The following is a 25,031-nucleotide window of genomic DNA, read 5'->3' as shown; positions in this document are numbered from 1 at the left end:
GTGCGTGTGTGTGCATACATCTATGCATACATCTATACTGGTAGGTGTACAACAGAACACAAGCATGAACTCAGCAAACCAGTACAACCAAGACTTACACAGTAAATTCCTGTGTATAGTAGAGTCTTGGCTGAGACTACTCCTGTGAAAGTGATATAGTTATTGTGGTGATAGTCAGCCATCAGTGATGGACCCCTAGACGCTACAACTGTTTCAAAAGACTTTGTGATCCTCCTTGATCAAAAACACTGTTCTTTTCTCCCTAGAATCTTGGACCATCTGTTCTGGCTGGTGTTGCTGTGATGGTGCTTATGGTGCCAATTAATGCTGTCATCGCCATGAAGACCAAAGCCTACCAGGTCTGGCTACTCACAAAAGGCTCATTTTAGTCAGGCTGTGTTTTTGTTTGTTTCTGTGATCAGTCTCAAAGACAGGTTTGTCTTTGGGACTGAGGTTTGAAATGATTAAGCATACCTCCAGACTGAATTTCCTGGAAGGGAAATGCCATCTGATACTATTTCCTTAAACTAGTCTAAACCTCTAAATGACTATCATTTAACTTGACCAGATGTACCAGAAACTGTAAGTGACTAATACTGATGTTGTTTTGCAGTAGCTAGCATGTTAGAGCTGTGTTTAAAAATTAGCTACCTCTCTAATTATTAGCTAATACCTTCTGTTCTTGACCCACTGATAGTGTTGTGATTTGGCTAGTTTACATTTATATTTATTTACATGTATTCACTTACCAGACACTTCTATCAAAAGTGACTTACATATGTCAATTATATTATAAGAGCCATTGTCTCCGGAGTAGCTTGGAGTTAAGTGCCTTGCTCAAGGGCACAACGGTAGAAGTTGGGAATTGAACCCACAACTTTTCAGGTTACTAATTGCTAGCCCAGCTCCTTAACCACTATGCCCCCCCCCCCCCCCCCCCCCCCCCAGGTGGCTCAGATGAAAAACAAAGACGGGCGCATCAAGCTGATGAACGAGGTTCTGAACGGCATCAAGGTGCTCAAGCTCTATGCCTGGGAGCTGGCCTTCAGGGACAAGGTGACGGCTATCAGAGAGAGCGAGCTGCGCGTGCTCAAGAAGATCGCTTATCTGGGCGCTGTGTCCACCTTCACCTGGGTCTGCGCTCCCTTCCTGGTGAGAACACACACTCCACATTCAGAAGCCAGGGACTTTTTGTGTGTGTGTGTGTGTGTGTGTGTGTGTGTGTGTGTGTGTGTGTGTGTGTGTGTGTGTGTGTGTGTGTGTGTGTGTGTGTGTGTGTGTGTGTGTGTGTGTGTGTGTGTGTGTGTGTGTGTGTGTGTGTGTGTGTGTGTGTGTGCAAGCCTCTGATTGCCTAGTATCTTTACTCTACTTATCTGTAATTAGTGATATGATTTCATTTTGTGTCCTCCAGAGAGACACGTTTGTATATATATTCTTGTCTTTAAATTGCGGCTTCTTAGCTGGGTTTTTGCACAATATACATAATATGAACCGCACAAGAGGGCATTTTGTGCGCTGTCTTCACATGTTGAAGTTTGTGCTGAATATGACTTCCAGAAATAATCCAAAAACACAAAGGGTTTGTGTCCTTCACAACTTGATGGCACTCAAAACAGTGTATTTGTATTTCCTGTGTGTCTTCTTCCTCTGTAGGTGGCCCTGTCCACTTTCGCCGTGTACGTGCTTGTGGACGATAACAACGTGCTGGATGCTCAAAAGGCCTTTGTCTCCCTGGCGCTGTTCAACATCCTGCGTTTCCCTCTCAACATGCTGCCCATGGTCATCAGCAGCATGGTCCAGGTCAGTCGCATGACATCCTCTCTCTGTCTCTCTCTTTCTGTCTGTCTCTCTTTCTCTTTCTTGCTATCTTTATCACTCTTTCTCTCTGTCTGTCTCTCTTTTCCTTGTTCTGTCTGATTGTAGCTGACCGACAGGTCAGGAAAAAGTTCTGTAAGGGAAAAGTTCCTTATAGGTCTGTTGAAAGTGCTTAATGTTCTCTTGTGGGCTTTTTCTGGTAAGAAGTGCCTTTTGGGTTAGAAAAAGGTTGATAGTGCCAAGAAGCAAGACTAATCTCATCTAAGTTCCTCAGCCAGTGATGTTCTTACTCAGAAAATGTTGGCTGATAGTGGAAGGCCACTATCACTACATCATTAAAAACAGTTTTAAAATATTGTAATAACAGTTTTAGATTTAGATTTAAACTCCCTTTTTCTCCTGTAATTTGATTTAGTAAATCTTTCCTGGGGTGATAACTGATATGTTTACGGCATTGATTGAATTGCAGTGGCTTCCCCTAATGGGACAAGCCAAAACCCCATTTTTCCTGAAAATTGTAGTTTCCTAAACCAGAAATAGTCTGAAACTTAGTCATTTTGTGAAGTTGTGATGAAATGGCAACTGGTGAGTCACCACTGCCCTCTGCCATAGAGCACTAGCAGTAATTACAGTCACCACATCTGTCATCTCAAAAATCCCTGTAAAACCTTTTCTGTATGTTTTCCTATATTTATGGTGGCTCATTTGGTGTTCCCTGTCTTGTTTGGACTGTGTGTTCTCTCCTGCCCCCGTGGTGGTGATCGGCCGGTTGGTTGGTGTCCGTCCCTGATGTCGACCCCAAGGCCAGCGTGTCCATGAAGCGCCTGCGAGTCTTCCTGTCCCACGAGGAGCTGGACGAGGACAGCGTGGATCGCAAAGCTATCACTGGATGTAAGTCACCTCTTCCCCTGTCCTGTCACTGTCATGTCTGTGGTGGAGCCCCCCCACAATATGAGTGCTATAGAGCTGTAGTTTTGCCATGCCACAATTGGGCTGTTTATGTGAACGAAGACGACAAACAAACACAGTTTGCTTGGCAGCAGGAGTTATTGATGGCCTGGTAAAGCAAAGTCGTCCTTGATTTGTCATTTTGTTTTGGAAAGCAGAGAGGAGGAAACTTTTGGGTGGAGCTGTTGGTTTTCTCGATTCCGAATCAGAGGTTGTAGAATGTTGGGCACAGTGTGGGTGGCTAAATATTTCTTTCTGTGAAGGATGCTGATTTGAGATGAAATGTTCACCATCACCTGGAAGAACTGAGATTCCCATGGCTTTGAGCATGACACAGGCCATTGCAGTTAAAAGATTTGGTATTCCCTAAAGGCTAGGAAATCAGACTTGTGGCTGAAAGGTCGCTGGTGCGATCCCCTGATCGAAGGGGAAATGATGGGTGGGGGTGAGTGATTGAACAGTGCTCTCCCCTCCTTCAACACCCACAGCTGAAGTGCCCTTGAGCATGGCACCTAACCCCCAACTGCTCCCTGGGCACCTGGCTGTCCACTGCTTTGTTGTCTCAAACCTGTTTTTACTGTAGTCGACCATACAGAAGCTCCTCCCTTCAACATCATATAATGATGGGCCATATAAAACCAGGGTTGTTGTGTCTTTGTATCTCAAAAACATGTTTATATGTTTCTTCCACACTGTTTTAGTGTGTGAGCCATTGCCATATTCTAGTGGTTATAAGTAGGGCCTCATTTATACATGGAGGCAGATAACTCACTTGAACACCACAGTTAGCCCACTACAAGGGAGTGACTATCTGACCAGTATTAGGAATGGAGAGGGTATTAGGAATGGAAATTTGAGTATGTTTGTAATGTTGGATGTTATCTTGAGAGTGCTGTGAAAATAATGATGTTATGTATGCTAGGAGTGACTAATCACTGTGCAATCCATCAAAAGTGTTTGCACCAGTCAATATGCTCTTGGTGCAACAGGTCATTTATTCCCTTTTTAGTACATGGGGACTGGAAAGCACCAGAATATAATTAAACCTAATTAAAGGTCTTGTGAATGATTACTCATCAGAAGAAAGAAAAACTACCGGAAACATGTCTTGGTGTTTGCTGACTTGCTTTGCTCTTTGACATTCTAAGTGCCCACCTGGAAACATGAAATATTTACTTGCTTGAAAGTGCTTCAAAGTGTTAGAACAACACAATGTTTTCCTCAGTAAGGCACCTCTAAACGGCCTGAGAGAGTGGATGAAATAGTGACAGTCATTGTTTCATGACTGAGAGAGGCTCTTGAGGGTGCTGCTCACTCACTCTCTCTCCCTCTCTCCCTCTCTAGCTCCAGACAGCATCAGTATTGTGGATGGTTCTTTCAGCTGGTCCAAAGGGGATGACCCCGCTTTGAAGAGGTAAGGACCATGGCTGACCTCTTCATTTGAAAACATCAATCTAATGTGGCTCTGTCTGTCTGTCTGTTTGTTTGGGTTAATCCAACTTGGAGTGTAAACTTCTGTTATAGTAATTAAGTTTTACAGTGTAATTCCTATTCACAAGAATGATGATATATAGAATAAACAAAGGCTGCTGACACTGCCAAAGCAAACAAGGTCAGACTCCTAATTTTTGGTTTGGATCTGTGTGGGCTTCATCTTCAGTGTATCGTCCAGACAGCAACACGTGGCTGTGGTTTGCTTTGTGGTTGTTTGTAATCCTCACTGGAAGGTTGATCACATCTTGCCTGAGCCGATGAGGTGCGAGATTTGAGACCGCTAGTTGGCAGCCATAAAATGTGGCAGATTTTTATATCAGAATTATGTCGCAGAATATAAAAGCCCTCTTACTTAACGAACAGTGATCATAACCTGATGTGAGATACAGAACTGCTGTCCCGTTTTATCTTTCTATCTACAAATTACACAAACGTCTGTCTGTTTGTTTGTCTGTCTGTTATTCGCATATCTCTCAAACAGTTCCTTCAATTGATTTCAAACGTGACCGGTGTCTTGTAACGGGCGCAAGTAAGTATAGTGCCAAGTTTGACGTTGTTTTGGATAAGTAATACAAGAGATATCGTTAAATATATCGGTAAAAGAAGCACACATTGGGTTTCTCCGCTCTACTGTAGCCACTCCCTCTCTTACACAGCGCAGGACCAGAGACAGAGAGGGTAAGTGGAGTTTTGGCAGCACTGAATCAGGGCACAGCATGAGTCCAGATGAAAGATGTTTGGATGATTATCATGTCTGACGTCAACAATAAAGATTCCCTGTATGCAGTTTGCTTGCCTAAAATGATTCCCGATGTTGCAACAACACGCTAACAAAAACTCTTCAAATAGCCCAGGCTACTTTGGACTTGAGACTTTGAATAAACAAAAGACAATTCCGACTGCAAGGTCCCAAATTGAAACAAGCGATAGGCTAATGGCCCCGAATTTAACAACGTTTCAGAATGCCACACAGCAAGTGGCAGACAGAGCGACATGTCACTTATGCTACCAAAAACATGTTTGGCATGATTGAATGGGCACTGCACTAGTTTATTACAACCCTCCATCTTTAAAATATGTGTTCCTCACTGTTGCTTCCACAGTGAACTGCTGGCCCATGGCGGCATGGCAGTATACTTGGCCTATAAACCTGATTTACATTTTACATTTACATGACCTATTCACTCACATTTTTTGGTGACCTGTAAATACTTTTAATAACAATGTGTATACGCCTGACATTGACTGACAGTGACAGTGTCACCACGTAACTCTTGAAGACGGGCCATATGATGATGATTTGGTTCTTCTCTAACCCTTTTCCTGTGCCTCACTCCTGCCCCCTATTTACCCCACTTTGCTGCTTCTGCTGGTGGTGGTGGTGATGGTGGGTGATGCCCTCCCCCTGCCCGCCCCCCTCAACCCTCTCGTTGCCCTTGTCTCAGGCTGCTCTGCCCCTCTGTCTCTCCTTGTGCAGGATTAACGTGCATATCCCAGAAGGCTCCCTGGTGGCGGTGGTGGGTCATGTGGGCTGTGGGAAGTCATCGCTGCTCTCTGCTCTGCTGGGGGAGATGCACAAACAGGAAGGGTCCGTCAGCATCAAGGTAGGAAGGGAAGTATAATGCCAAGCATGTGTGATTGTGATGTAATTTAGCCCAGAATATTGCCGGTTCAACAAACTTTTTAATGGGGCCAAAGTCCTGTCCGATCTGTCGTGTAGTTTGAACAGGCTCACGATGTCCGATTAGAAAACGTCACAATCAGCATTCCAGCTCCGGTCCAATGTCAGAATTGTACGTCACAGCATGCCTAGCATGCATAGCATGTCCGATTTTTTTTGTCATTTGTCTTGCAATGTGAGCAGTTGAAAGTACAGTGTGAGCACAGCAGTCACATCCAATTGAAACGTGTAGTGTAGTTGCGATATTGTACATGACTGGGTATAAAAAGCAGTGTCTGTCTGGCGTAAGACTAAAGCAGTAAGCACTTACCCATACCCCTCGGACAGATGCTCTAGAATATCACTCTGACTCTGAAAGTGAACATTAAGGCAAGCTTACATAACCTTGCCATCATGTGTGTTCATCCCCAATTCTATTTTCAAAATGATTATAAAGTTAAGGCAAAAATTACAGCCACAGCCACAGCTACAGCCTTCATGTAATAGCACAAGTTGAGTTGCACTTGAACATGGAGTCTCCATATACCACGGTGTGCCAAGAGTTTTCCCTCCCCCCTTAGGGCTCAGTGGCCTACGTGCCCCAGCAGGCCTGGATCCAGAATGCCACCCTGCGAGACAACATCGTCTTCGGGCATGAGAAGAAGGACATGTGGTACCAGCGGGTGGTGGATTCCTGTGCCCTACTGCCCGACCTGGAGATCCTGCCTGGAGGAGATGGCACTGAGATCGGAGAGAAGGTATTACCCAGCACCCCCACCATTATGGGTACCTCATACATGGTGGTAGCATGCTAAGTACAGTTTCTGGGATGCGAATGTAACAATCAGCACAGCTAGCAAAAACTGCAAAACAGTCATCATAATGTCTATCTCATAATTTAACATTACACTTGGGTCCCAACCAGTCCACCACTGAAGTTCTTTTGATCCACAACTTGTTGTGAAGCGGTTTATCCAATGCTCTGTACAAGCCCCTGAGGGTTTTGTGATTTTGAAGAATTCACTGAGCCGTCTAGTCTTTGACTGCCCAGTGCTCTGGGGATGGCACAATAGATTGTAAGTTATGGAGCCAGCCTAGCCGAGCGGATAGGACAGCTCACCCACACTGGCACACGGAGAACACCATTAATCCCCTGGGCGTCTAGCCTAGTCAGCAGATTTGGAGATCCGTTGTGGCAGTGATGAGTCACTGGCCGTAGCCTCGGTCACCAGACGGTGGCCCAGACCTATAATTATATGCCCTGTAGTAGCCTCTGGGACCAGGCTTAGTGCATTCCTCAATGAATGGTTATTTTTTTGTCAATGGGTGGCTGAAGCTGACTGTCACTGTTTGTAAGGGCCATCTTCCATCTATCTGTTGTGTCACCACAGACTGTAATGTTGACTTGAGTCACGAAAACTTTGAAGGTTGTTTGTGAAATATTATATTTTCGTATTGTTTTGTATTGTTATTTTGATGTTTTATTTACCCCACCTTTAAACCAACTCTGTTTGTTATGTGTTTGCTCTGTAGGGTGTTAATCTGTCAGGTGGTCAGAAGCAGCGTGTGAGCCTGGCTCGGGCAGTGTACTGTGACTGTGCCGTCTACCTGCTGGATGACCCTCTGTCGGCCGTGGACGCCCACGTGGGAAAGCACATCTTCGAAAAGGTCATCGGTCCTCAGGGCCTGCTCCAGGGGAGGGTAAGGTTGACTGCAGTCGCATATTCAGTCCAGTTCTACTACATTCTGCTTCCAAAGCATTGTTATTAATGATGAAATTGAAATGAAGACTACAGGAGGCAGTTGCATAAACATACTGGTAACAGGCTGTGTCCGAAACGGGGAAAATGCTGCCTTTTAAGATAGCATTCGGGCGCATGGAGGCATGCCCGAATCAAATATTTCTATAAAATGCTGCCTTCTAAGACACCTTGGTTTTGCCAAATTTTTAAGGCAGCGTAGATGTATCTTTCATGCTGCCTTCAATGTCCAAAATTCTATCTAATTGTGAGCTGAAAGATGCAGTCGAACATTACGTTATTCTGCTTTCTGGTATCCTGGCAACGCCGTTCTGTGTTTCTATCTTGTTAGGCCTCCAAAACAGAGTTCGTAGCTGGTACCTTGATGCCTGCTAAGGCAAGAGACTCGCTAGATAGCTGAAGGCAGCAAGGCAGCAGGCAGCTGCCTTCTGTTTCGGACAGACCCTTAGTCATTAATTTAAAATCTTGACTAATAGTCAGATTATCTAAAGACGCCTGAACAAGACTGTTGCATAAAATAAACCCATGGCTATCTTTAGTAAGTCAGACTACTTTATATTGCATTGTGGGAACCCTGGAAAAGTAAGACATGAACAGGAATATGGGAGTTTTTCCTTGCCACTGTTGCCATATGGCGTTCTTGTAGGGGGTTAAGGGTTAACACAATAATAGAGAAGAAAATAGTAATAATAATAATACATTTTGAGGCTAATGCAGCAAGTTGTGCAGTAGTATATAGGCTTTGCTAACAAATGCCTACATAACCCTACAAACCGCAAGCCCTTGTTGCGGACCCCCATAATATACCAGCAATAATGACCAATAATATACCAGCATTTCCTTCAGTAATTTCTCTTCGTTGCTGTGGCCGTTAATGATCCAATCAGCAACATATTAACATGCCAAGCAATATCAGAAATACTTCAGAAATACAGCGGCCATGTCGTTAGTAATTGTTGTGATTGTATGAATTTATATACAGACGTTTAAGGAACACAACGACCGGAAAACTGGCAGCCTTAATGGACCCATTCACTTCAAATTCACTGTCAAATCCATTCACTGCTTTTTTTTTCAGGGACTCATTTCATACCATTCTCATTGCTCCATTCCGTTCTTCTCTGTGTCCATCCACAGACGCGTGTTTTGGTGACCCATGGGCTGAGCTTCCTGCCCCAGGTCGACCTCATCCTCGTGATGGTGGACGGCGAGATCACGGAGGCCGGCTCCTACACGGAGCTGCTGGGCCGACAGGGGGCCTTCGCCGACTTTGTCCACACCTACGCCAATGCCGAACAGACCGAAGATGAAACAGGTGACCCCTCAAAGCCGTAGATATTGTCTGCTTGCTTCTGTCCTTACATGCTTTTACATTTCATTTTCCCCATCATCATCCCTTGTGTCGTCCCGTCGTGTATATATTGTGTTCAGATGACTGTGAGGGGTGTTGTCATGTTCTGACCCCAGTGATAAGGCATTTGGTTTGTTAAGCTGCCCTTATCTGGGTATATCGCAACACACCATCTGTTTTGCATGGTGAGCGATATGAGGGTTATCGGCCTATAGATGTGCAGCACACACATGCACCACGCACATTTGAACGCTTACTGAAGCATTATGGCAGTTTTGATCTACATCTAGCAAGGTACCGACCTGAAAGCAACCAAAAGCCTTGGAAATGCCACTCGCAGTCCCAGGTAGTTAATAAGCACTCTTTTTGTGCTGTTGCTCTTTGATTATTTATCTTTTTGCGGGGCGTTCCTACCCGGACCACGGAACAGTATATTGCATAGCGCTGGATGGCCAGTGGGAATGACGGGTGTGTTTATCAGTCTTCCACATGACCGTAGTCCATCCAAATTAGTTTGAAGATGATACAAATAGAGGCTCATGAAAAACATATCTCAGGAAGTGGCAGATTGTTGCATAGTGTAAATTGTGGATCCATTTGAACATCAGAGCATTGCAATTTCATTACAGAGACTCTTAGTAGTTGTCCTCTCAAAGCCATGTGTCTTTTTGGGTAACTAACTACAGTATAACAGTTCACTAATGTGACGGTTTCATTTGCTGCTGAAGCCCCCTTGTGGCCAATCTGTGCGTGGCCAAGATTTCTGTGTATAGTCAGTTTGCATTTCTAGTCTAGGTCTTCAATAGCATAAATCTGCATGTAACGTACTCTGGTGTTTTATATTTCACATGGTTCCTGTAAATTAGTCTACACAAGAACTTAGATAAGTTTCAACTTAGTGTTTAGTTTCTAAGAGGTCAACATATATTGATTACTCTGTGGAATACTTTTGGGAGATTATGCAAGTTACCTTAGATCAGAAAGAAAGAAAGAAAGAAAATAGGGTTTAAAGGGACACCAGGCAAGCCTGATGCTTTTTCTCTATGAAACTCCCCCTCGCTCGGTCTGAAGCTCTTTTCCTTTTCTTTGCATCTTCCGTCAAGGGTTTTTGCTGCTTCTTCACCGGCTCTGCCATTATACACACGGTTGCAACAATCTCTAGCGTTTCGTTAGCCTGCCTCTGTGCTGTAAACTGATCCTGCTTCGGTCGGCGGGTAGGATACACCGAACTTGCAAGTGGGATATTCTTCCTACAGGCAGTAGGGGCGGGCGAGAGAGCCTTCATTCGCCCCGTAATGAGTCATTTAATCATATACCGACTTACGAAGATGATTAATTAACACAAAAACGTTGCCTGGTGTCCCTTTAACGGAAGTTGTCTTTGAGAAAGTAATTTGTAGTATGATATGATATTGCCTCATTGTGGTCAGTGTATGACGAATTTTGTCAAAAATGTAGTTGAAATAACTATTGTGGCTCAGGGCATCATGATAATGCTTCCCACAAGTATAGAACAGGGTCTCTACTTCTAAAAACGTTTATTTATTCATTAATTTATTTATTTATTCATAGAATTTTAAGCCTCAAAATGACTGGAAAAAGGACACTGACTTTAGTAGGAAGTTTTAGAGCAGTGGAAAATGGGCTGCCTCCATTGCTGGGCTTCAACAGGAGCAGGTTGGGCTACCCCCCAGGCAGCAAGGCACTCTCTCTTGTCCTCAGTTCTGTCTCTGCTGGTGGGACCGCTCAGGTTCAGTGATTATAGAGTCCTGGGCCGCCACTGGCGTAGAGTTCATGAGATTGACTCCAGCCCAGTCACACGGAATGAATAATTGCAGCAGTGTGGCCAGGCCCCCCAGACAGCTGTGTGAGAATGGGCCTCACTTCCCTGGGAAGCCCAGAAGGCTGAGGACAAACAGCAGATGCAGTTGGAACCCTATGAGTTTTCTTTTCAAGGGAAGCTTTGGCTGTGTAATGGTTTTCTAGTTGAGCTGTATCTTTGCTTGAATGAGCCCTGTGTCAAGTCAAGTCAAGTCAAGTCAAGTCAAGTCAAGTCAAGTCAAGTCAGCGCATTTCATACAAAGAGGTCATTTAATGTGCTTTACATAAACAAAACCAAACAGTAATAGTAGCAAATAAAAGCTAGATAGCTAGATATGTGGACATGTATCAGGGGGGTTCACCAGGCCTTTTTTTCCTACCATCTCTGAAAGATGACCATTGTTGAGTTAATAACTTTTAAGTCGCAGGTTTGAAAGGATTTTTTTTTTTACATTTGAAAAAGATCAACACATGCTCTCATACATTACACACACCAGGCAGTGAAACATGAAGAAAGGTGGTCAGAGGCACGTGACACCCCCCCCCCTCTCCAACACCCACACACACATTCCGTCAGGGCGTTCCATCACACTCACAGTCTGTGTCTTCCTTTTGATCCGCTGCTTGGTCTGCTTCTGTTCAACCATTTAAGCCTGTTTCCCACTCAACTCGGGCAGCATCACCTCTCCAGCCCCGCATATGTCCACTCAACTTGGGCAGCATCACCTCTCCAGCCCCGCATATGTCCACTCAACTTGGGCAGCATCACCTCTCCAGTATATGTTCTCCTTCCCGCCCACCCTCTGTTACTATCATGTGCTCTTGTTTGATGTTTTGCCTTTATGTTCATGTGTTTCCATTTCTTTTGTCCTCTTTTTGTTTTTGTCCTTCTTTTTGTCTTCTACTTGCTGTTCAGCAGAAGAGGAGGAGGAGGAGGAGGAGGAGGATATGGGGGGAGATAAAGGTTTGAAGGGGTGTTAGGTCCCTAAGCCACATATGGCGCCATAATGCGTCTGCACGACTTGCATGGCTGCTGGAGAGACTTGTTTATGTTTTGTGGCCCAGTTGGTGCAGTCGTTGATGGCCTGCTAAGCCCTGATGCCTGGGGCCACTGATGGGCTGTCAGGGCCAAAAAGGGAGAAAAGAGAAAATCCAACGCCCCAATAATAAGTAGCTGTCTGCAAGACTGTACTGCCATTCCTGAAGTGTGTTGACATACAGTAGGCCTATTATTTGATTTTGGCATAAAAATTCAAACGCATGTGTTACAGAAATGGTAAAAGAGATTTCTTGAGCATCTGGTTGTGCAGACTTGCAGAGAGAGTAATTATTATGGTACACATGGTAGATTGTGTTTCCAAAGAGCTCCACCTCAAGGTTCCGAAGGCCCGAGGTTGAAGCAAGACCTTTTCCCCAATCCATTTCCTCACCCTTACGCTTGAGCCGTGCTGAGAACTCAACACAAGGGGAAAATAAATTGTGTAGATTTATTCATATAAATAGATGTGAAATGACTTGATTTTATTTTTTTTCCATTGTTACACATTACCAGTCAAATGTCTGAGAGCAAGCTTGTATACTTGAATAGTTTGTACATCTGAATAATTGAGCTGAACTTGGCATGGACAACCAGCCTTTCACTCAGAGGCTTTTAAAGCGTCGGGTCCAGATGGTTTGGCTGTGACAGACTAATAAAGTTTAAGAGGGTAGTCAATATTGACCACAGAAGCCAGATTTTACCAAATTAAGTTCTGTCTCTCTCTGTGAAGTGTTACCCCAGTGTGTTCAAACAACAGGGTTTGGCAATCTGTCTCCTAGTCCATTGAGTTTGAACACCCAGGGATTGTCACTCAATTGGAGATGAAATGGGTTGCTTTTAAGCTCTTATGTAAGTGTCTGTTGTGTGGCCAATGCCTGTGTAAACAACAGTTTAAAACCTCATGTTGAGGAGGCGTGCTCAGCCTTTTGACTGGTAGCATAGATTGTAACCAAACCAAGGAATTCACACCCATGGGATGCGATGGGGGAAATGTTGCAATAGGATTCAGACCACCGCCTTCCCCCTAACTGTGGTAGACCCATCAGTCGTCAGTGGTGTCCCCATCAGTGGTCATCCCTGACTAATGTGTGTGTCCACACCCTCTGGCCCAATGTGCTGCAACATCAACTCCTCCATAATTCATGGATTATGATTACATCCATATATTGAACACCATGGATGTGAAGATTCTGCAAATAGGCATTAGCTTCAGTGTGACCAGTCAGATGCCACCGATAACCAGGGACCATGGCCAGTTAGATATTCATGGGTTTGGGCCTTGCTGGTGGTAGTGGAGTATCTGATCTGCTCTATCTGCCCAAGTTGTGTCAAAGACAACTCAAGAGTCACTTCACACGTCTCAAAGGCGCAGAGTCAACTCTTTGGTTTGGTCAAAGGCCTGTTGTAGTGTGCTTTGATCTCCTCCAGTCCTCTACGGTGACTTTGTTTTTTGTTGCTTTGATGTGACAAGACTTGATGGTTGATGAAAGTGCCCTTCTAGTCCAGTTTCTCCAAGCTGAGACTGAAGTGGACCTGCACCATGCAGTGCTGATGAGAGTGGCGATGCTTGTGGGGCTGCTCAATTACGGACAAATTCATGATCACGATTATTTTGGTCATTTAACACGATTACCCAGTGACTTTGGAAACATCCCTCTGGTGTTAATAATAATAATAATAAAAAAATGGCAGTTGAAAATAAAATGAGAATTTGATTAATTGCACAGCCCTAGATGGGTTATGTTTGGTGGGGATGGCATCGTGGCATGGTGGGGTGTGGCTTTCCTTCGATTTGTCTCACCAACACTCTGATCTCCCAGCAGACTCTGCCCCTCGGAAAGGCCTGGAAAATGGAGGTCCTGTGACCTTGTTGGGGTGAGCTATCACTGCCTCTATTCAAATTTGAGTGTGCAATGTTTTTCACTGTGATTGTCTACTAAGTAGGTAGAAAAATACATAGATTGCTCAGTGTAAAGTATTTTAGTTCTTGAAACTTTTCAAGATTTAATTAATAGATTTCGATTTATTTAGATATCACAATTGAGTACTGATACAGTTAAGAACAAAATTATGTACTGCATGTGGCAGTGTCATTTTCAGTCAGAACAAACATATTGGTCAAGAGAAAATCAACATTACATCAATATTTTCCAGGGGTATGAATAATTGTATATACTTTTAGGTAACACATTTAAGTTTGGATAGAATCAAGTGTCGCAGTTATCAGACTTCAGAGAATCATATCAAACGGTTGTGTTTGATAAAATGTTTCAAGCACAATGCTGAAGGTCAACAGGTGTCTCTGTCTAAATTGTCTCTTTTGAAAAGGGATTGCTTCCTCTCGAGAATTACAATACAATTTAAAATAAACACAGTCATATGTCTCTTGTAAACTCAATTCAATATGATTTCAAAAACCACAAAGAGCGATTGAAACAGAGGGATAAATTGCAATCTGAAAGTGATAACCTCTAGCTGTGATGCCGCGCCATAAATCTGGAGCATAAGTGTGTGTCCATGTGTCCATCTGCAGACAGAGCCAGAGCACGCTGACCGCTGCGGGCTCGGCCAAGTCCCTGCTGAAGGCCGAGAGTGCTGGAGAGGGGGCCAAGAAGAATTTCAGGTCCCCCGAGGCTGCCAAGCTGACGGAGGCGGACAAAGCCAACACCGGCCGGGTGCGGGAGTAACTCGTTACTTTACAAGTCGTCGGTTAGCGGTTTGGACAGTGCTAGAACAAGTGTTACTCTGGAACATCCTAAGTGCCTTGTGCTCGTCATGAAAAACAAGCGAGTGTGGCTAACACTTGTCTTTAGAAGAAGTATTATGTTGACTTTGTTTGAGCCTTCTTGTGACGCATCGTGTCTTTGCGTGTCTCTCTCTCTCTTTTTCTCTCTCTCTTACAGGTGAAGCTTGCCGTTTTCTGGGAGTACATGAAGGCCATCGGAGTGTGCCTATCGCTGACCAGCGTCTTCCTCTTCTTCGTGCACCACCTGGCCTCTCTGGGCTCCAACTACTGGCTCAGCCTCTGGACGGATGACCCCGTCATCAACGGCACACAGCCCAATCGCAACATGCGTCTGGGGGTGTACGGAGCACTGGGCCTCTCCCAGGGTCAGTCCTGCTTCATCTCACTGGCAGACATACTGTAGATTGTGATGCAGTCCACTCATTGGCCAGTATTGGCAGGCTCAGGCACACAGTAGGTCTAGCAGCAAGTCATAGGTCTATGTGGGAGAAGCTCAATGTTTAGGTCATCTGAGTTTCAACATCATTCAATCATTCAATCATCATTCAAGTTTTTTTTGCATTTCCACAAGTTTTGAACCATCAACGACATCAACGGTGGGTGTTGTGTACATAACTAAACCGTAGAATGTCTTACCCATGCCGATTCTCAGAAAAAAATATTTTATTTAAGTATTTTATGGTGCCAGCGCCAAACCAACTTTTTTTGGGCAGCCGTGGCTTACTGGTTAGCGATTCGGACTTGTAACCGGAGGGTTGCCGGTTTGAACCCCGACCAGTAGGAACGGCTGAAGTGCCCTTGAGCAAGGCACCTAACCCCTCACTGCTCCCCGAGCGCCGCTGTAGCAGGCAGCTCACTGCGTCGGGATTAGTGTGTGCTTCACCTCACTGTGTGTTCACTGTGTGCTGAGTGTGTTTCACTAGTTCATGGATTGGAATAAATGCAGAGACCAAATTTCCCTCACAGGATCAAAAGAGTATATATACTTATACTTACTTATACTTGCTGTTTTAAACTGATGTATTTTTGGTCAAAATGCTCGAACATTTCAACATCAAGAGCGTGAACCAATACACAACCGGGCCCCTGTTGGTGGAAAAGGTTAATGTCAAACCTCGGTGGTCGAATGTACGCTCCATCCATACCATCACACATATATTTATGCAAACAGACTCTCTTACATAACAGTGTAGTGCAACTGCAGAGTTTTAGGGCCTGCTGACAACGTGTTCAAGCTCGCTGTTGTGGAAGAATGTTTTTAGATACTGCTAGAGACTGACTTGGCTCTGTGAGCCTTGGTGGTTCCAAGGAGCAAACCTAAAACCACACTGCAACCAGGTAATTAAGATAAGCGTCTGCCAAACCCGAGACGTAGATAACGCTGTAGGGCTGCACGACAACGGTGAGCAGTGGTTCAGGCTCGGGGCCTATCATTGACTTTGGTTAAACCATAAACTGTGGTGCGTTGGAGCGACTGTTTCTGAGGAGCAGCAAGCCTGGTTGGGCCCTCATTGTCAACATTAATTCTGTTGTTGTTTTGATATGTATTGGTGTTGCAAGATGTTGTGCAACAAAGTTAAGCTAACCTCAACCTTTGAGACGACAAGGGAAAGAGTGAGTTGCCTTATGTAGGTATCTGGCTTTATACCTTCGTTAACACCGTCTCTGTTCCCTCCTCTCTGTCGTTTCTCTCCACCTTCATTTCCCCCCAGGTGTGGCAGTGTTCCTCTACTCTGTGTCCGTGTCCATTGGAGGTGTGCTAGCGTCGCGCTACCTTCACGAGACCATGCTCTACAACGTGCTGCGCTCCCCCATGTCCTTCTTCGAGCGCACGCCCAGCGGGAACCTGGTCAACCGCTTTGCCAAGGAGACGGACACCATCGACTCGGTCATCCCCAGCATCATCAAGATGTTCCTGGGCTCCATGTTCAACGTGCTCAGCTCCTGCGCCATCATTCTCTTCGCCACGCCGTTCGTGGCCATCATCATCCCACCCCTGGGTCTCCTCTACTTCTTTGTTCAGGTTGGGCAGCATCCACACGTTTCCTTTGTGCATTTGTGCAATTTGCTGCAGATTTGTAATGTTTTATTTGTAATGATGTAATGCTTTGAAGGCAGTGCTTCTTGCAAATCAAGTTTTATTAAATGAGTTTAATGTAATGTAAAGAATAACACGGGTACACAGAATCCCAGGGTGAGTGCACACATCAGTAAATGATTTAAACCCAATACAAGAGGTCACAATGTTGATACAGTATTGTTAAGAAATAGTAGCACAATTCAGTTGTACTTGGTTGCATTGGGACAGTTTTCATTTTGGGACAGCTTAATCTTCCAATAAATTCTTCTGTGATTTTTTTGATGTGAGATTAAATATCACAGACTTCGATATAGACCCCCTGTTGTATGAGGTGAGATAGTAGAGACCACACCAAGCATGCCTCATTTGACTCCGCAGCGTTTCTATGTGGCCTCCTCGCGCCAGCTGAAGCGCTTGGAGTCGGTGAGCCGCTCGCCCGTCTACACGCACTTTAACGAGACGCTGCTGGGCACCAGCGTCATCCGGGCCTTCGGCGAACAGCAGCGCTTCATCCGCGAGAGTGACAGCCGTGTGGACCACAACCAGAAGGCCTACTACCCCGGCATTGTGGCCAATCGGTACGCTTGTCCGAGCATTCTTATCTCTGTTAGCATGGCATGAACACACAAACGATAACAATTACCACCGGTTTTCATCGAGCTGGCAATGTTCAGTATATACACACAGTAAACCCTGCTTCTCCAGTTAACCCCCAACTACTTTGACGGCTAATACACAACGCCATCTAATGATCATTTTCACCTCTAGAGAACTTCACCTTGAAAAACTAAAACAGTCAAAAGGCTAATATCTGGAATGTCCATTGGAAGTTTAGTTTAAATGGCCTCAAGACAGTCTGGACGTAGGAGACACATTCATAAGGAATCATAAGGAGAAATAGGAAGTCAAAGTAACCATTGCCATGACTAGAAAATATACATTTGCCAAAGAATGATGACAACACAGCATCAAACAGCTTGAGAAGTACATTGCAAATGTATGTAACAATGTCTTTGTTAGCCTATTAAAGTAGCCAGTTCTTTTAGAGGAAATGACTGAAGCAGCTTCCTCTGGTATGTCTGGTGAGGTAGGGCAGGGCATGCTTTGTTTATGTGTTAAGCAAACAGTTATTCCAGAGAACCTAAGGAGTGTATTTCCCTTGCATAAGGTCCATCTCCCGTTGTCTGCCGACGGTGCAGAAAGATCCAGGCTCCAGTGTTTTAATTACCCCGGTGTTGTCTCCCGCCTCCACACTGCTCTTAGTGGTGTTGCGATGGCTATTCTTGGGTCCGTTTTTATCTGGTCAGTATGTGTTGTGCTTCCTGCGGTAGGTGGCTGGCCGTCAGACTGGAGTTCGTGGGGAACTGCATTGTGGTGTTCGCCGCACTCTTCGCCGTGATGGCCAGAAATAGCCTGAGTCCTGGGCTCATGGGTCTGGCCATCTCCTATGCCCTGCAGGTCAGTTTGGGTGTTTTGATCCACATTACCGGTCAAACATTTGGGGTCACGAAGACATGTCCAGGGCTTAAAGTGTTAAGGCACTATGTCTGAATTCAGGTGTGGGCTGGGGAGGTTAAGGTTGGAAAATATACAGTATGCCTATTCATGGGTTTCATCAAGTCCCTTTCCACAGGTGTATTAATCAAGCACCATGCAGTCTGCATTGATAATTAAGGTGCTTAAGGTGCTACACCTGTGGAAAGGGACCTGATGAAACCCATGAATAGGCCTATGACGCTTTTAAGCCCTGCATGTCGTAGTTTTCCATGAAAACAAAATGAAATATATATATAATAAAGCAATGGAAATATAGCAAAATTAATAAGAAATATAGTCATCGATATGGTTAGAAAGAATCCTGCCTTTCAAAATGTCACACTATATGTCACACTATAGCTGGTGAGAGGAAGGAAAGATCATGTTGGCTAGATCTCACTCTTTGTCTCCTGTATTCTTTCTTCATCTGTTTAGCTCATCCATGCTCTGGTCTCATTGCTTCATATTCTTCTCTCTCTCTCTCTCTCTCTCTCTCTCTCTCTCTCTCTCTCTCTCTCTCTCTCTCAGGTCACCGCTTCTCTGAACTGGCTGGTGCGGATGTCCTCGGAGTTGGAGACCAACATTGTGGCGGTGGAGAAGGTGAAGGAGTATGGAGACACAGAGAAGGAGGTCAGTTGGTCGGTCAGTCTGAGATGGCTGCAGTCCTTCTCAGTATCAATAATAATATATATCTGTAGTCTGAGCTTTGACAACACAGTTTCCCTCTCTAAATGATCATGACCATTAACTGAGAGGAAAAGGAGGGCAAATGTGATGAGCCGTGTGTCTGTGTCTGTGTCTGTGTCTGTGTCTGTGTGTGTGTACAGAGCAGATGGGAGTACTGTAAAGAGAGACTGTGTTTAGAGGAGACACTATTTAGACAGATAGGCGGGGAAAAGGGGTGGATGGACAGGAGAAAAAGTGGCCGGAGGTGGAGAAAGAAAGGGAGAGAAAGGATGGAGGAGGTGCGGGAAGAGAGCGGGATGTTCCACTGTTCCAGTGAAGTCAGCAAGCTGTGATTAGCCTAAATTCCCCTCTGCGGTAGCGTGCGCCTCTCCAGCTACAGGGCCCATCCATCTCCCGCACACGGCCTTTCACACTCCGCCGCCTCCGCCGCCTGGACTCCACAAGCTCCGCGTGTCCTGCACAAGCCTGGACTCCACAAGCTCCGCGTGTCCTGCACAAGCCTGGACTCCACAAGCTCCGCGTGTCCTGCACAAGCCTGGACTCCACAAGCTCCGCGTGTCCTGCACAAGCCTGGACTCCAACTCCACCTCTGTATCCAGGCCGGGATGCAGCTCCCGGGCTCTGGCATGTGGCTCCGCACGCTAGCTGGTCCCTTCGCCTGATTGGACCTGGCGTCCGGCCCCCCTGCATCAGAAGGGCTGCCCTAAACAGAGGCACGCGGCACGCGGCACGTCACGCTGTCTCTCGCCGGCTGCCAATCTGAGGGGCTCTGAGGCGCCTAAAGCTGTCCTGCTCCTTAACCTTTATGCAAAACAGCAAACCCTCCTATTCCCCCAGAGTAGATCTGTAGAGGATGCGAGCTGGAATACAGTAGTACGGTTTTGGGACACAGGGATGACACTCAAGTGTGAGGTCTCTCCTCCGTGTCAACTCTACTGCTGTCCAGCTATATTTCCACTGCATCTTTCTGTCCACAAACTGTCTTTTCGCACTGTGTAGAAGGTGCGCTGAACAAATACTCTAGAAGTTACAGTTAGTGTTGTAGTTGACGTGAGGTGAGGTGAGTACATGTAATGTCAGGACATGGTTCAAGTTAGTTTATGGTAGAGGTGTGTTGACAGCAGGGCTTGTCCGTCATGTGTAGACAGGCACCCTTGTTAACCACTCTCAAATTCTGCACAGCCTGCGGATGAATGATTTATGAACGCATAGTATAAACATAAATTTGTATCATAAATCGTAATTACACAAACATTCATGTTATCTTCTGTACATGAGATTTGCATGGGACGATGAGGAGCTGAAAGCTTTGGCTGCGCCCAGTTGAAAAAGAGGAGGGACGTAGGTGGTAGGCTGAAGTGTGAAGGCGTTGCGCAAAATTCCACTTTGTTGTGTCAGTCACTGTTTTTAAAGACCGCCAGTAAATGTTGTTTAATTTCTCTGAGGTTTTGTTATGGCTAGAAGTACAGTCAGACATGGACACTTGAGCGTAGCGCAAAGGCGTTCAAATGCAGTCATGGATAACCACCGTCTTGTGTTTGTGTGTGTGTGTGTGTGTGTGTGTGTGTGTGTTTATTTTTTTATTTTGTAAGTGAAGTTCTGTCTGTGCTAAAGTTCCCCTTGGCAAAAACTAGAGAGAATAAGCTAAACTTATCTTACTGACTTTCAGAAAGTAAGTTGAAAAACACAACAAGGATAAAATAGGGTTGCAGTTGGTAAACAGTTATGGTGGCACAAATGTAAAACAGACCCAGAGGGCACATGGGTCGGTCGGAGACCAGTGAATGGTTGGTTAGAGAAACCACCCACTGTTGTGGGATCAGAAGGAACGATGATGGTGGATTAACCACGCATTGCGGAGTCTGAAAATGTCTAAAAATACAGGGAACAGACTTGCCGTGCAAGCTCCAGTTAGCTTGCTAACTGATGGATTTTGGTGTTTTTCCCCCCTTCATTTTCACTTTGTTCTTGACCCAGACCATTAAGCTGTAGTGTGTGTGAATGACCGGTGTGCTTATCCCCTCCTCACATGACTGTGTGCTCCCCTCCACAGGCGTCCTGGAGGCTGGAGAGTTCTAAGCTGCCCTCTGGCTGGCCCACGGTCGGACACATCGAGATCTGCAACTTCGGCCTGCGCTACAGAGAGGACCTGGAGCTGGCCATCCGAAACATCTCCGTCACCATCGAGGGCGGAGAGAAGGTGTGTGTGTGTGTGAGAGTATGTGTGTTGGGGAGAGAGAGCGTCTGTGTGAAAGAGAGAGAGAGAGAGTATGCGTGTTGGAGAGAGTGTGTGTGTGTGAGAGAGAAGACTCGGCTGTGGCTGTTTGCATGTTTGTCTGAGCTCTGATTTGTGTGTGGACCAGGTGGGCATAGTTGGGCGCACGGGAGCAGGCAAGTCCTCGCTCACCCTGGGCCTCTTCCGCATCATTGAGTCGGCACAGGGGGAGATCCAGATCGACGGGGTCAACATCTCCCAGCTGGGCCTCCACGACCTCCGCTCCCGCATCACCATCATCCCACAGGTACTGCCCCTGTCCCTCCCATCGCTTTTTTTTTAAAGTAGATTATTTCTCTTTTTGATAGAACAGAGAGAGACTGACAGGAAATGACAGAGAGAGACAGAGTCAGACTTGAATCCAGGTCCCCATGGGCACTTGGACCCGTATATGGTACGGGTGCTGTAAATCGTCAATCCGGTTTATTGGCCAAGTATACTTGCCTATACAAAGAATTTGTTCTCTGCCTTTTACCCATCTGGGGTTAGTGTACAACACACCCACACACACAGTGTACACCCATTCAAACACACATACACACCCTCAGTGCAGTGAGCACACATACATAGTTGGCAGCCTTCACACTGCACCCGGGGAGCAGTTGGGGGTTAGGTGCCTTGCTCAAGGGCACCTCATCCGTGGATGTGGATGTGGGAAAGCGCTGTTCAATCACTCAATAGCCAGCCCCCACTGTACTGCCCTGCATCTCAATGGGGGTTTGGGACATTGGGGGATCGGAGTTTTGCAAAACTTTTTCCTAATGTAGCTCATTTTACCTCCCCCCACCCAAAATTTCTCCGACCAGTCAGGGATCGAACTGGCCACCCTTCGGTCACAAGTTGGATTCCCTAACCAGTAGGCCACGGAAGTAGCCAGTCACATTTACATGTATTCATTTAGCAGACTCTTCAATCCAAGTCGAACTACATATGTCCATTACATGACACGGGCCACTCTCCCCAGAGCAACTCGGCTTGCTCGGCACAACAGTGGAAGCTGGAAACCCATTACTTCTCAGGCTACTGCATGCCGCCCAGCGCCCAGCGCCTTAGCCACTACGCTACCACCGCCCCATTGCGCCACAGCGCCCCCTGTCTCTCCCATCTCTTACCTCCCGCCTCCGCTTCTTACTCTTCCTCTCCTCCTCGCTCTTCCTCTCCTCCTCGCTCCCTATGTAGCTCTTTCACTTGTGAAATCCCCAGCGATGGCAGGTAATTAAAACAACAATGGAGTAAGTAGAATGACAGACTGACTTTGCCAGATCAACATCATCAATTCATCATCAGCATCATCAACATCATCATCATTAGCATCATCATCATTAACATCATCAACAACTCATCATCATCAACATACCCCAATGTTAAATTGATCAAATAATGAAGCACCAAAACATAGCAGCTTTCAAATGAGAATCAGGCCTCCCTCTCAGGCTCATTCATGCTCAGCATTAAATTCAGATACAGAGCCGCCTTTGTTTTTGTCCATCTTCTGCACAGTTTTTGAAAGTTTGCGGACGAAACTGAGCAACGCTTGAAACGGGCAGATGTGTGTTTGTACTAAAATGGGAGCATAAATCAGGCGCAGTCACGCATATACTCTAGCACTGTATATGCTGTGAGAGAGTGCATGCTTATGTGTGCTCAGGAGCACCAGGGTACCCCCATACAGAAGTGCACACACTGGCCATTTGACACAGACCGGCATGCACGTACACATCGACGTCCTCTTACACACACACACACACACACACACACACACACACGTCATCTGTAGTCGTCAGGGGAACTCCAGTAGCATTTTGTCAAACCATAGGTTCAGGCCACAGTGACAAAAACAAAAATGCCGACTGCACGTCTGCAGGTTTGCCCGTGGGCCGGTAAAAAATTCAGTAAAGTGTCATGTATCGCCTCCTGCCAGCATGTTGATCTATAGCCCCTGTGTGCACAAACTTCTATTGTGGGGAGGGAACTCGAGAATAAAGTGCAGAGGCATAAAGTAGGTCATACATGTGGTGTTGAGGGCTTAAACCAAGTATGCCAAAACAGCCATTTCCCTCCAAATAAGAGATCTCATGTCTCCTTCAGAAAACAGCCAAGGTAGGGGATTTTAGGGAGTTGTCGGTAAATTATTACAGGATTTTGTTGAGCCACAAACCATCATATAACGGTAAACTGTATAATTTCATAATATATCACTAATACTATGATAAATGTGGTTTCTGGAAATCAACATATCATTTTACAGGACTTGAGTTATGGAACAAAATAGAGATTTATATGTATGTATGATTCCCACATATGTGCATGTGTGTTTATTCAAAAGGGAAAATGCATAATTTGGGGGATTGACTTCCCGCTCATCCGGTGTGTGCAGTGACAAAACCGCACCACCTCCACGTCTCCACAGTCATCCAGTCCACTCACCAGGCCAAAAGTCCCACTCCAACATTGCCCTCAGTTGCACCCTCGCACAACAACGTCAACAACTGACGCTGAGGTTGCTTTTAGGGAAAGTCTCACACCACCCTAACCCAAACCCTAACCCAGAACAATACTTGCTACTTCAGTCACACTTTAGATTTGATTCTATCTAAAGATACCCTAAAGATCTTTGGATCGGTAAGTGGCACGTATAAAGAGGTATCGACTCAGATTGATTTGGCCAAGGAATTTGTTTCTGGACATTGGTGTCCCCTTAGTTTTACTAAGTTTTACTAGTTTTACACATCCTTTCAAATAATTATATACAAAAGGCATTAATAGTAAAGCTTAACTCTAATTCCAGTTTCCTATTTTAACCGGACAACACGTGTAGAATTTCTGGCTAGCATAGATTTAAAAAAAAACTTCTCTAAAATATCATTGTTAAGCTTGTAATAGTTCAACATTGATTTCCCATATCTTCTACTAGCATAGCGTGTTCTGGCCGTTAAATAGCCTTAGGTGCTGATATGGCTTTAAACAAGCAAACAAACAAACTACACATACAGTATGAATTAGCATGCGTGGAACAATATTTAGCTATGAAATAAGTGCATTGAACTCATGGTACAACATAGTTCATAGATATTCTCAGAATATCTACATACATGAACATGCTGATTTTAGATCAAGTTTTTAGATCAAGTTCATGATCCAGTGTCTAGGTGCATTATTTTACTGACTCTTTGAAAGTTCTAGAAACGTTGAACCGTACAGTGACCTGCAAGTTCTGTATGTGTCTCGCAGGACCCAGTGTTGTTCTCGGGCACTCTCCGTATGAACCTGGACCCGTTTGATGGCTACTCTGACGAGGAGGTGTGGAGAGCTCTGGAGCTCGCCCACCTGAAGAACTTCGTCTCTGGTCTGCCGGACAAACTCAACCACGAGTGCTCTGAAGGTGGAGAAAACCTCAGGTAACCTAAATACTCTTTTCTGATTGGCTGGAAGGTGTCCAGATATTTGTATATAACGGGACTCCTCTGAAGTAGATCAGGTTAAAGGGTTTTATCACGGTTCTAGATCAATGCTGTGGAAATGTTGAATGGTCACAAATCCTAGAAAAAGGACACTAGATTGATGAAAACCTGTCCGTCGATAGAGGCCACTACAGTGAATGCGTGGTCTGCTAAACTAATGAATGAACAAAGCATGAATCATCTCCCATAAAAAAAAAAAACCTGAGCCTAGAACTTAACTCTAGAGGGAATAAGTTCTGGGAAAGGACGGTATGGCTTCCCGAGTCATCTTTTCCGTAGGGGGCCCGTGTGCTTATCCAGATGACTAATCAGTTGGCTAACCCATACTCTTTTCATTTCCTGTTTTCTTATTTGTGCT

At 45.3% G+C, this 25,031-nt stretch overlaps 1 protein-coding gene across 2 annotated transcripts in view; it reads left to right on the top strand.

Moving 5' to 3' along the window:
• Positions 1-25,031, top strand: part of abcc1 (ATP binding cassette subfamily C member 1 (ABCC1 blood group)) — a 34,453-nt gene that overhangs the window by 7,016 nt on the left and 2,406 nt on the right. Inside the window, exons 11-29 of one of the 2 annotated variants that reach the window (XM_076266232.1) lie at positions 267-359; positions 949-1,152; positions 1,654-1,800; positions 2,619-2,706; positions 4,108-4,177; positions 5,735-5,861; positions 6,499-6,675; positions 7,451-7,618; positions 8,815-8,992; positions 13,712-13,763; positions 14,422-14,563; positions 14,792-14,999; positions 16,347-16,657; positions 17,093-17,292; positions 18,046-18,172; positions 18,779-18,880; positions 20,991-21,137; positions 21,301-21,459; positions 24,444-24,610. In XM_076266232.1, coding sequence (XP_076122347.1) covers positions 267-359; positions 949-1,152; positions 1,654-1,800; positions 2,619-2,706; positions 4,108-4,177; positions 5,735-5,861; positions 6,499-6,675; positions 7,451-7,618; positions 8,815-8,992; positions 13,712-13,763; positions 14,422-14,563; positions 14,792-14,999; positions 16,347-16,657; positions 17,093-17,292; positions 18,046-18,172; positions 18,779-18,880; positions 20,991-21,137; positions 21,301-21,459; positions 24,444-24,610 — 2,867 coding nt within the window. Of the gene's footprint in view, positions 1-266; positions 360-948; positions 1,153-1,653; positions 1,801-2,618; positions 2,707-4,107; positions 4,178-5,734; positions 5,862-6,498; positions 6,676-7,450; positions 7,619-8,814; positions 8,993-13,708; positions 13,764-14,421; positions 14,564-14,791; positions 15,000-16,346; positions 16,658-17,092; positions 17,293-18,045; positions 18,173-18,778; positions 18,881-20,990; positions 21,138-21,300; positions 21,460-24,443; positions 24,611-25,031 lie in introns of both variants that reach the window. The other variant, XM_076266231.1, reaches the window with a different exon arrangement.

The sequence above is a fragment of the Alosa pseudoharengus genome, unplaced genomic scaffold (assembly GCF_046254945.1).
Source record: "Alosa pseudoharengus isolate Yale_2024_CS ecotype anadromous, Long Island Sound unplaced genomic scaffold, YU_APseudo_1.1 YU_APseudo_1.1_scf_4, whole genome shotgun sequence".
Taxonomy (NCBI): Eukaryota; Metazoa; Chordata; class Actinopteri; order Clupeiformes; family Clupeidae; genus Alosa; species Alosa pseudoharengus.
This window is presented reverse-complemented; position numbering and strand designations above follow the sequence as displayed.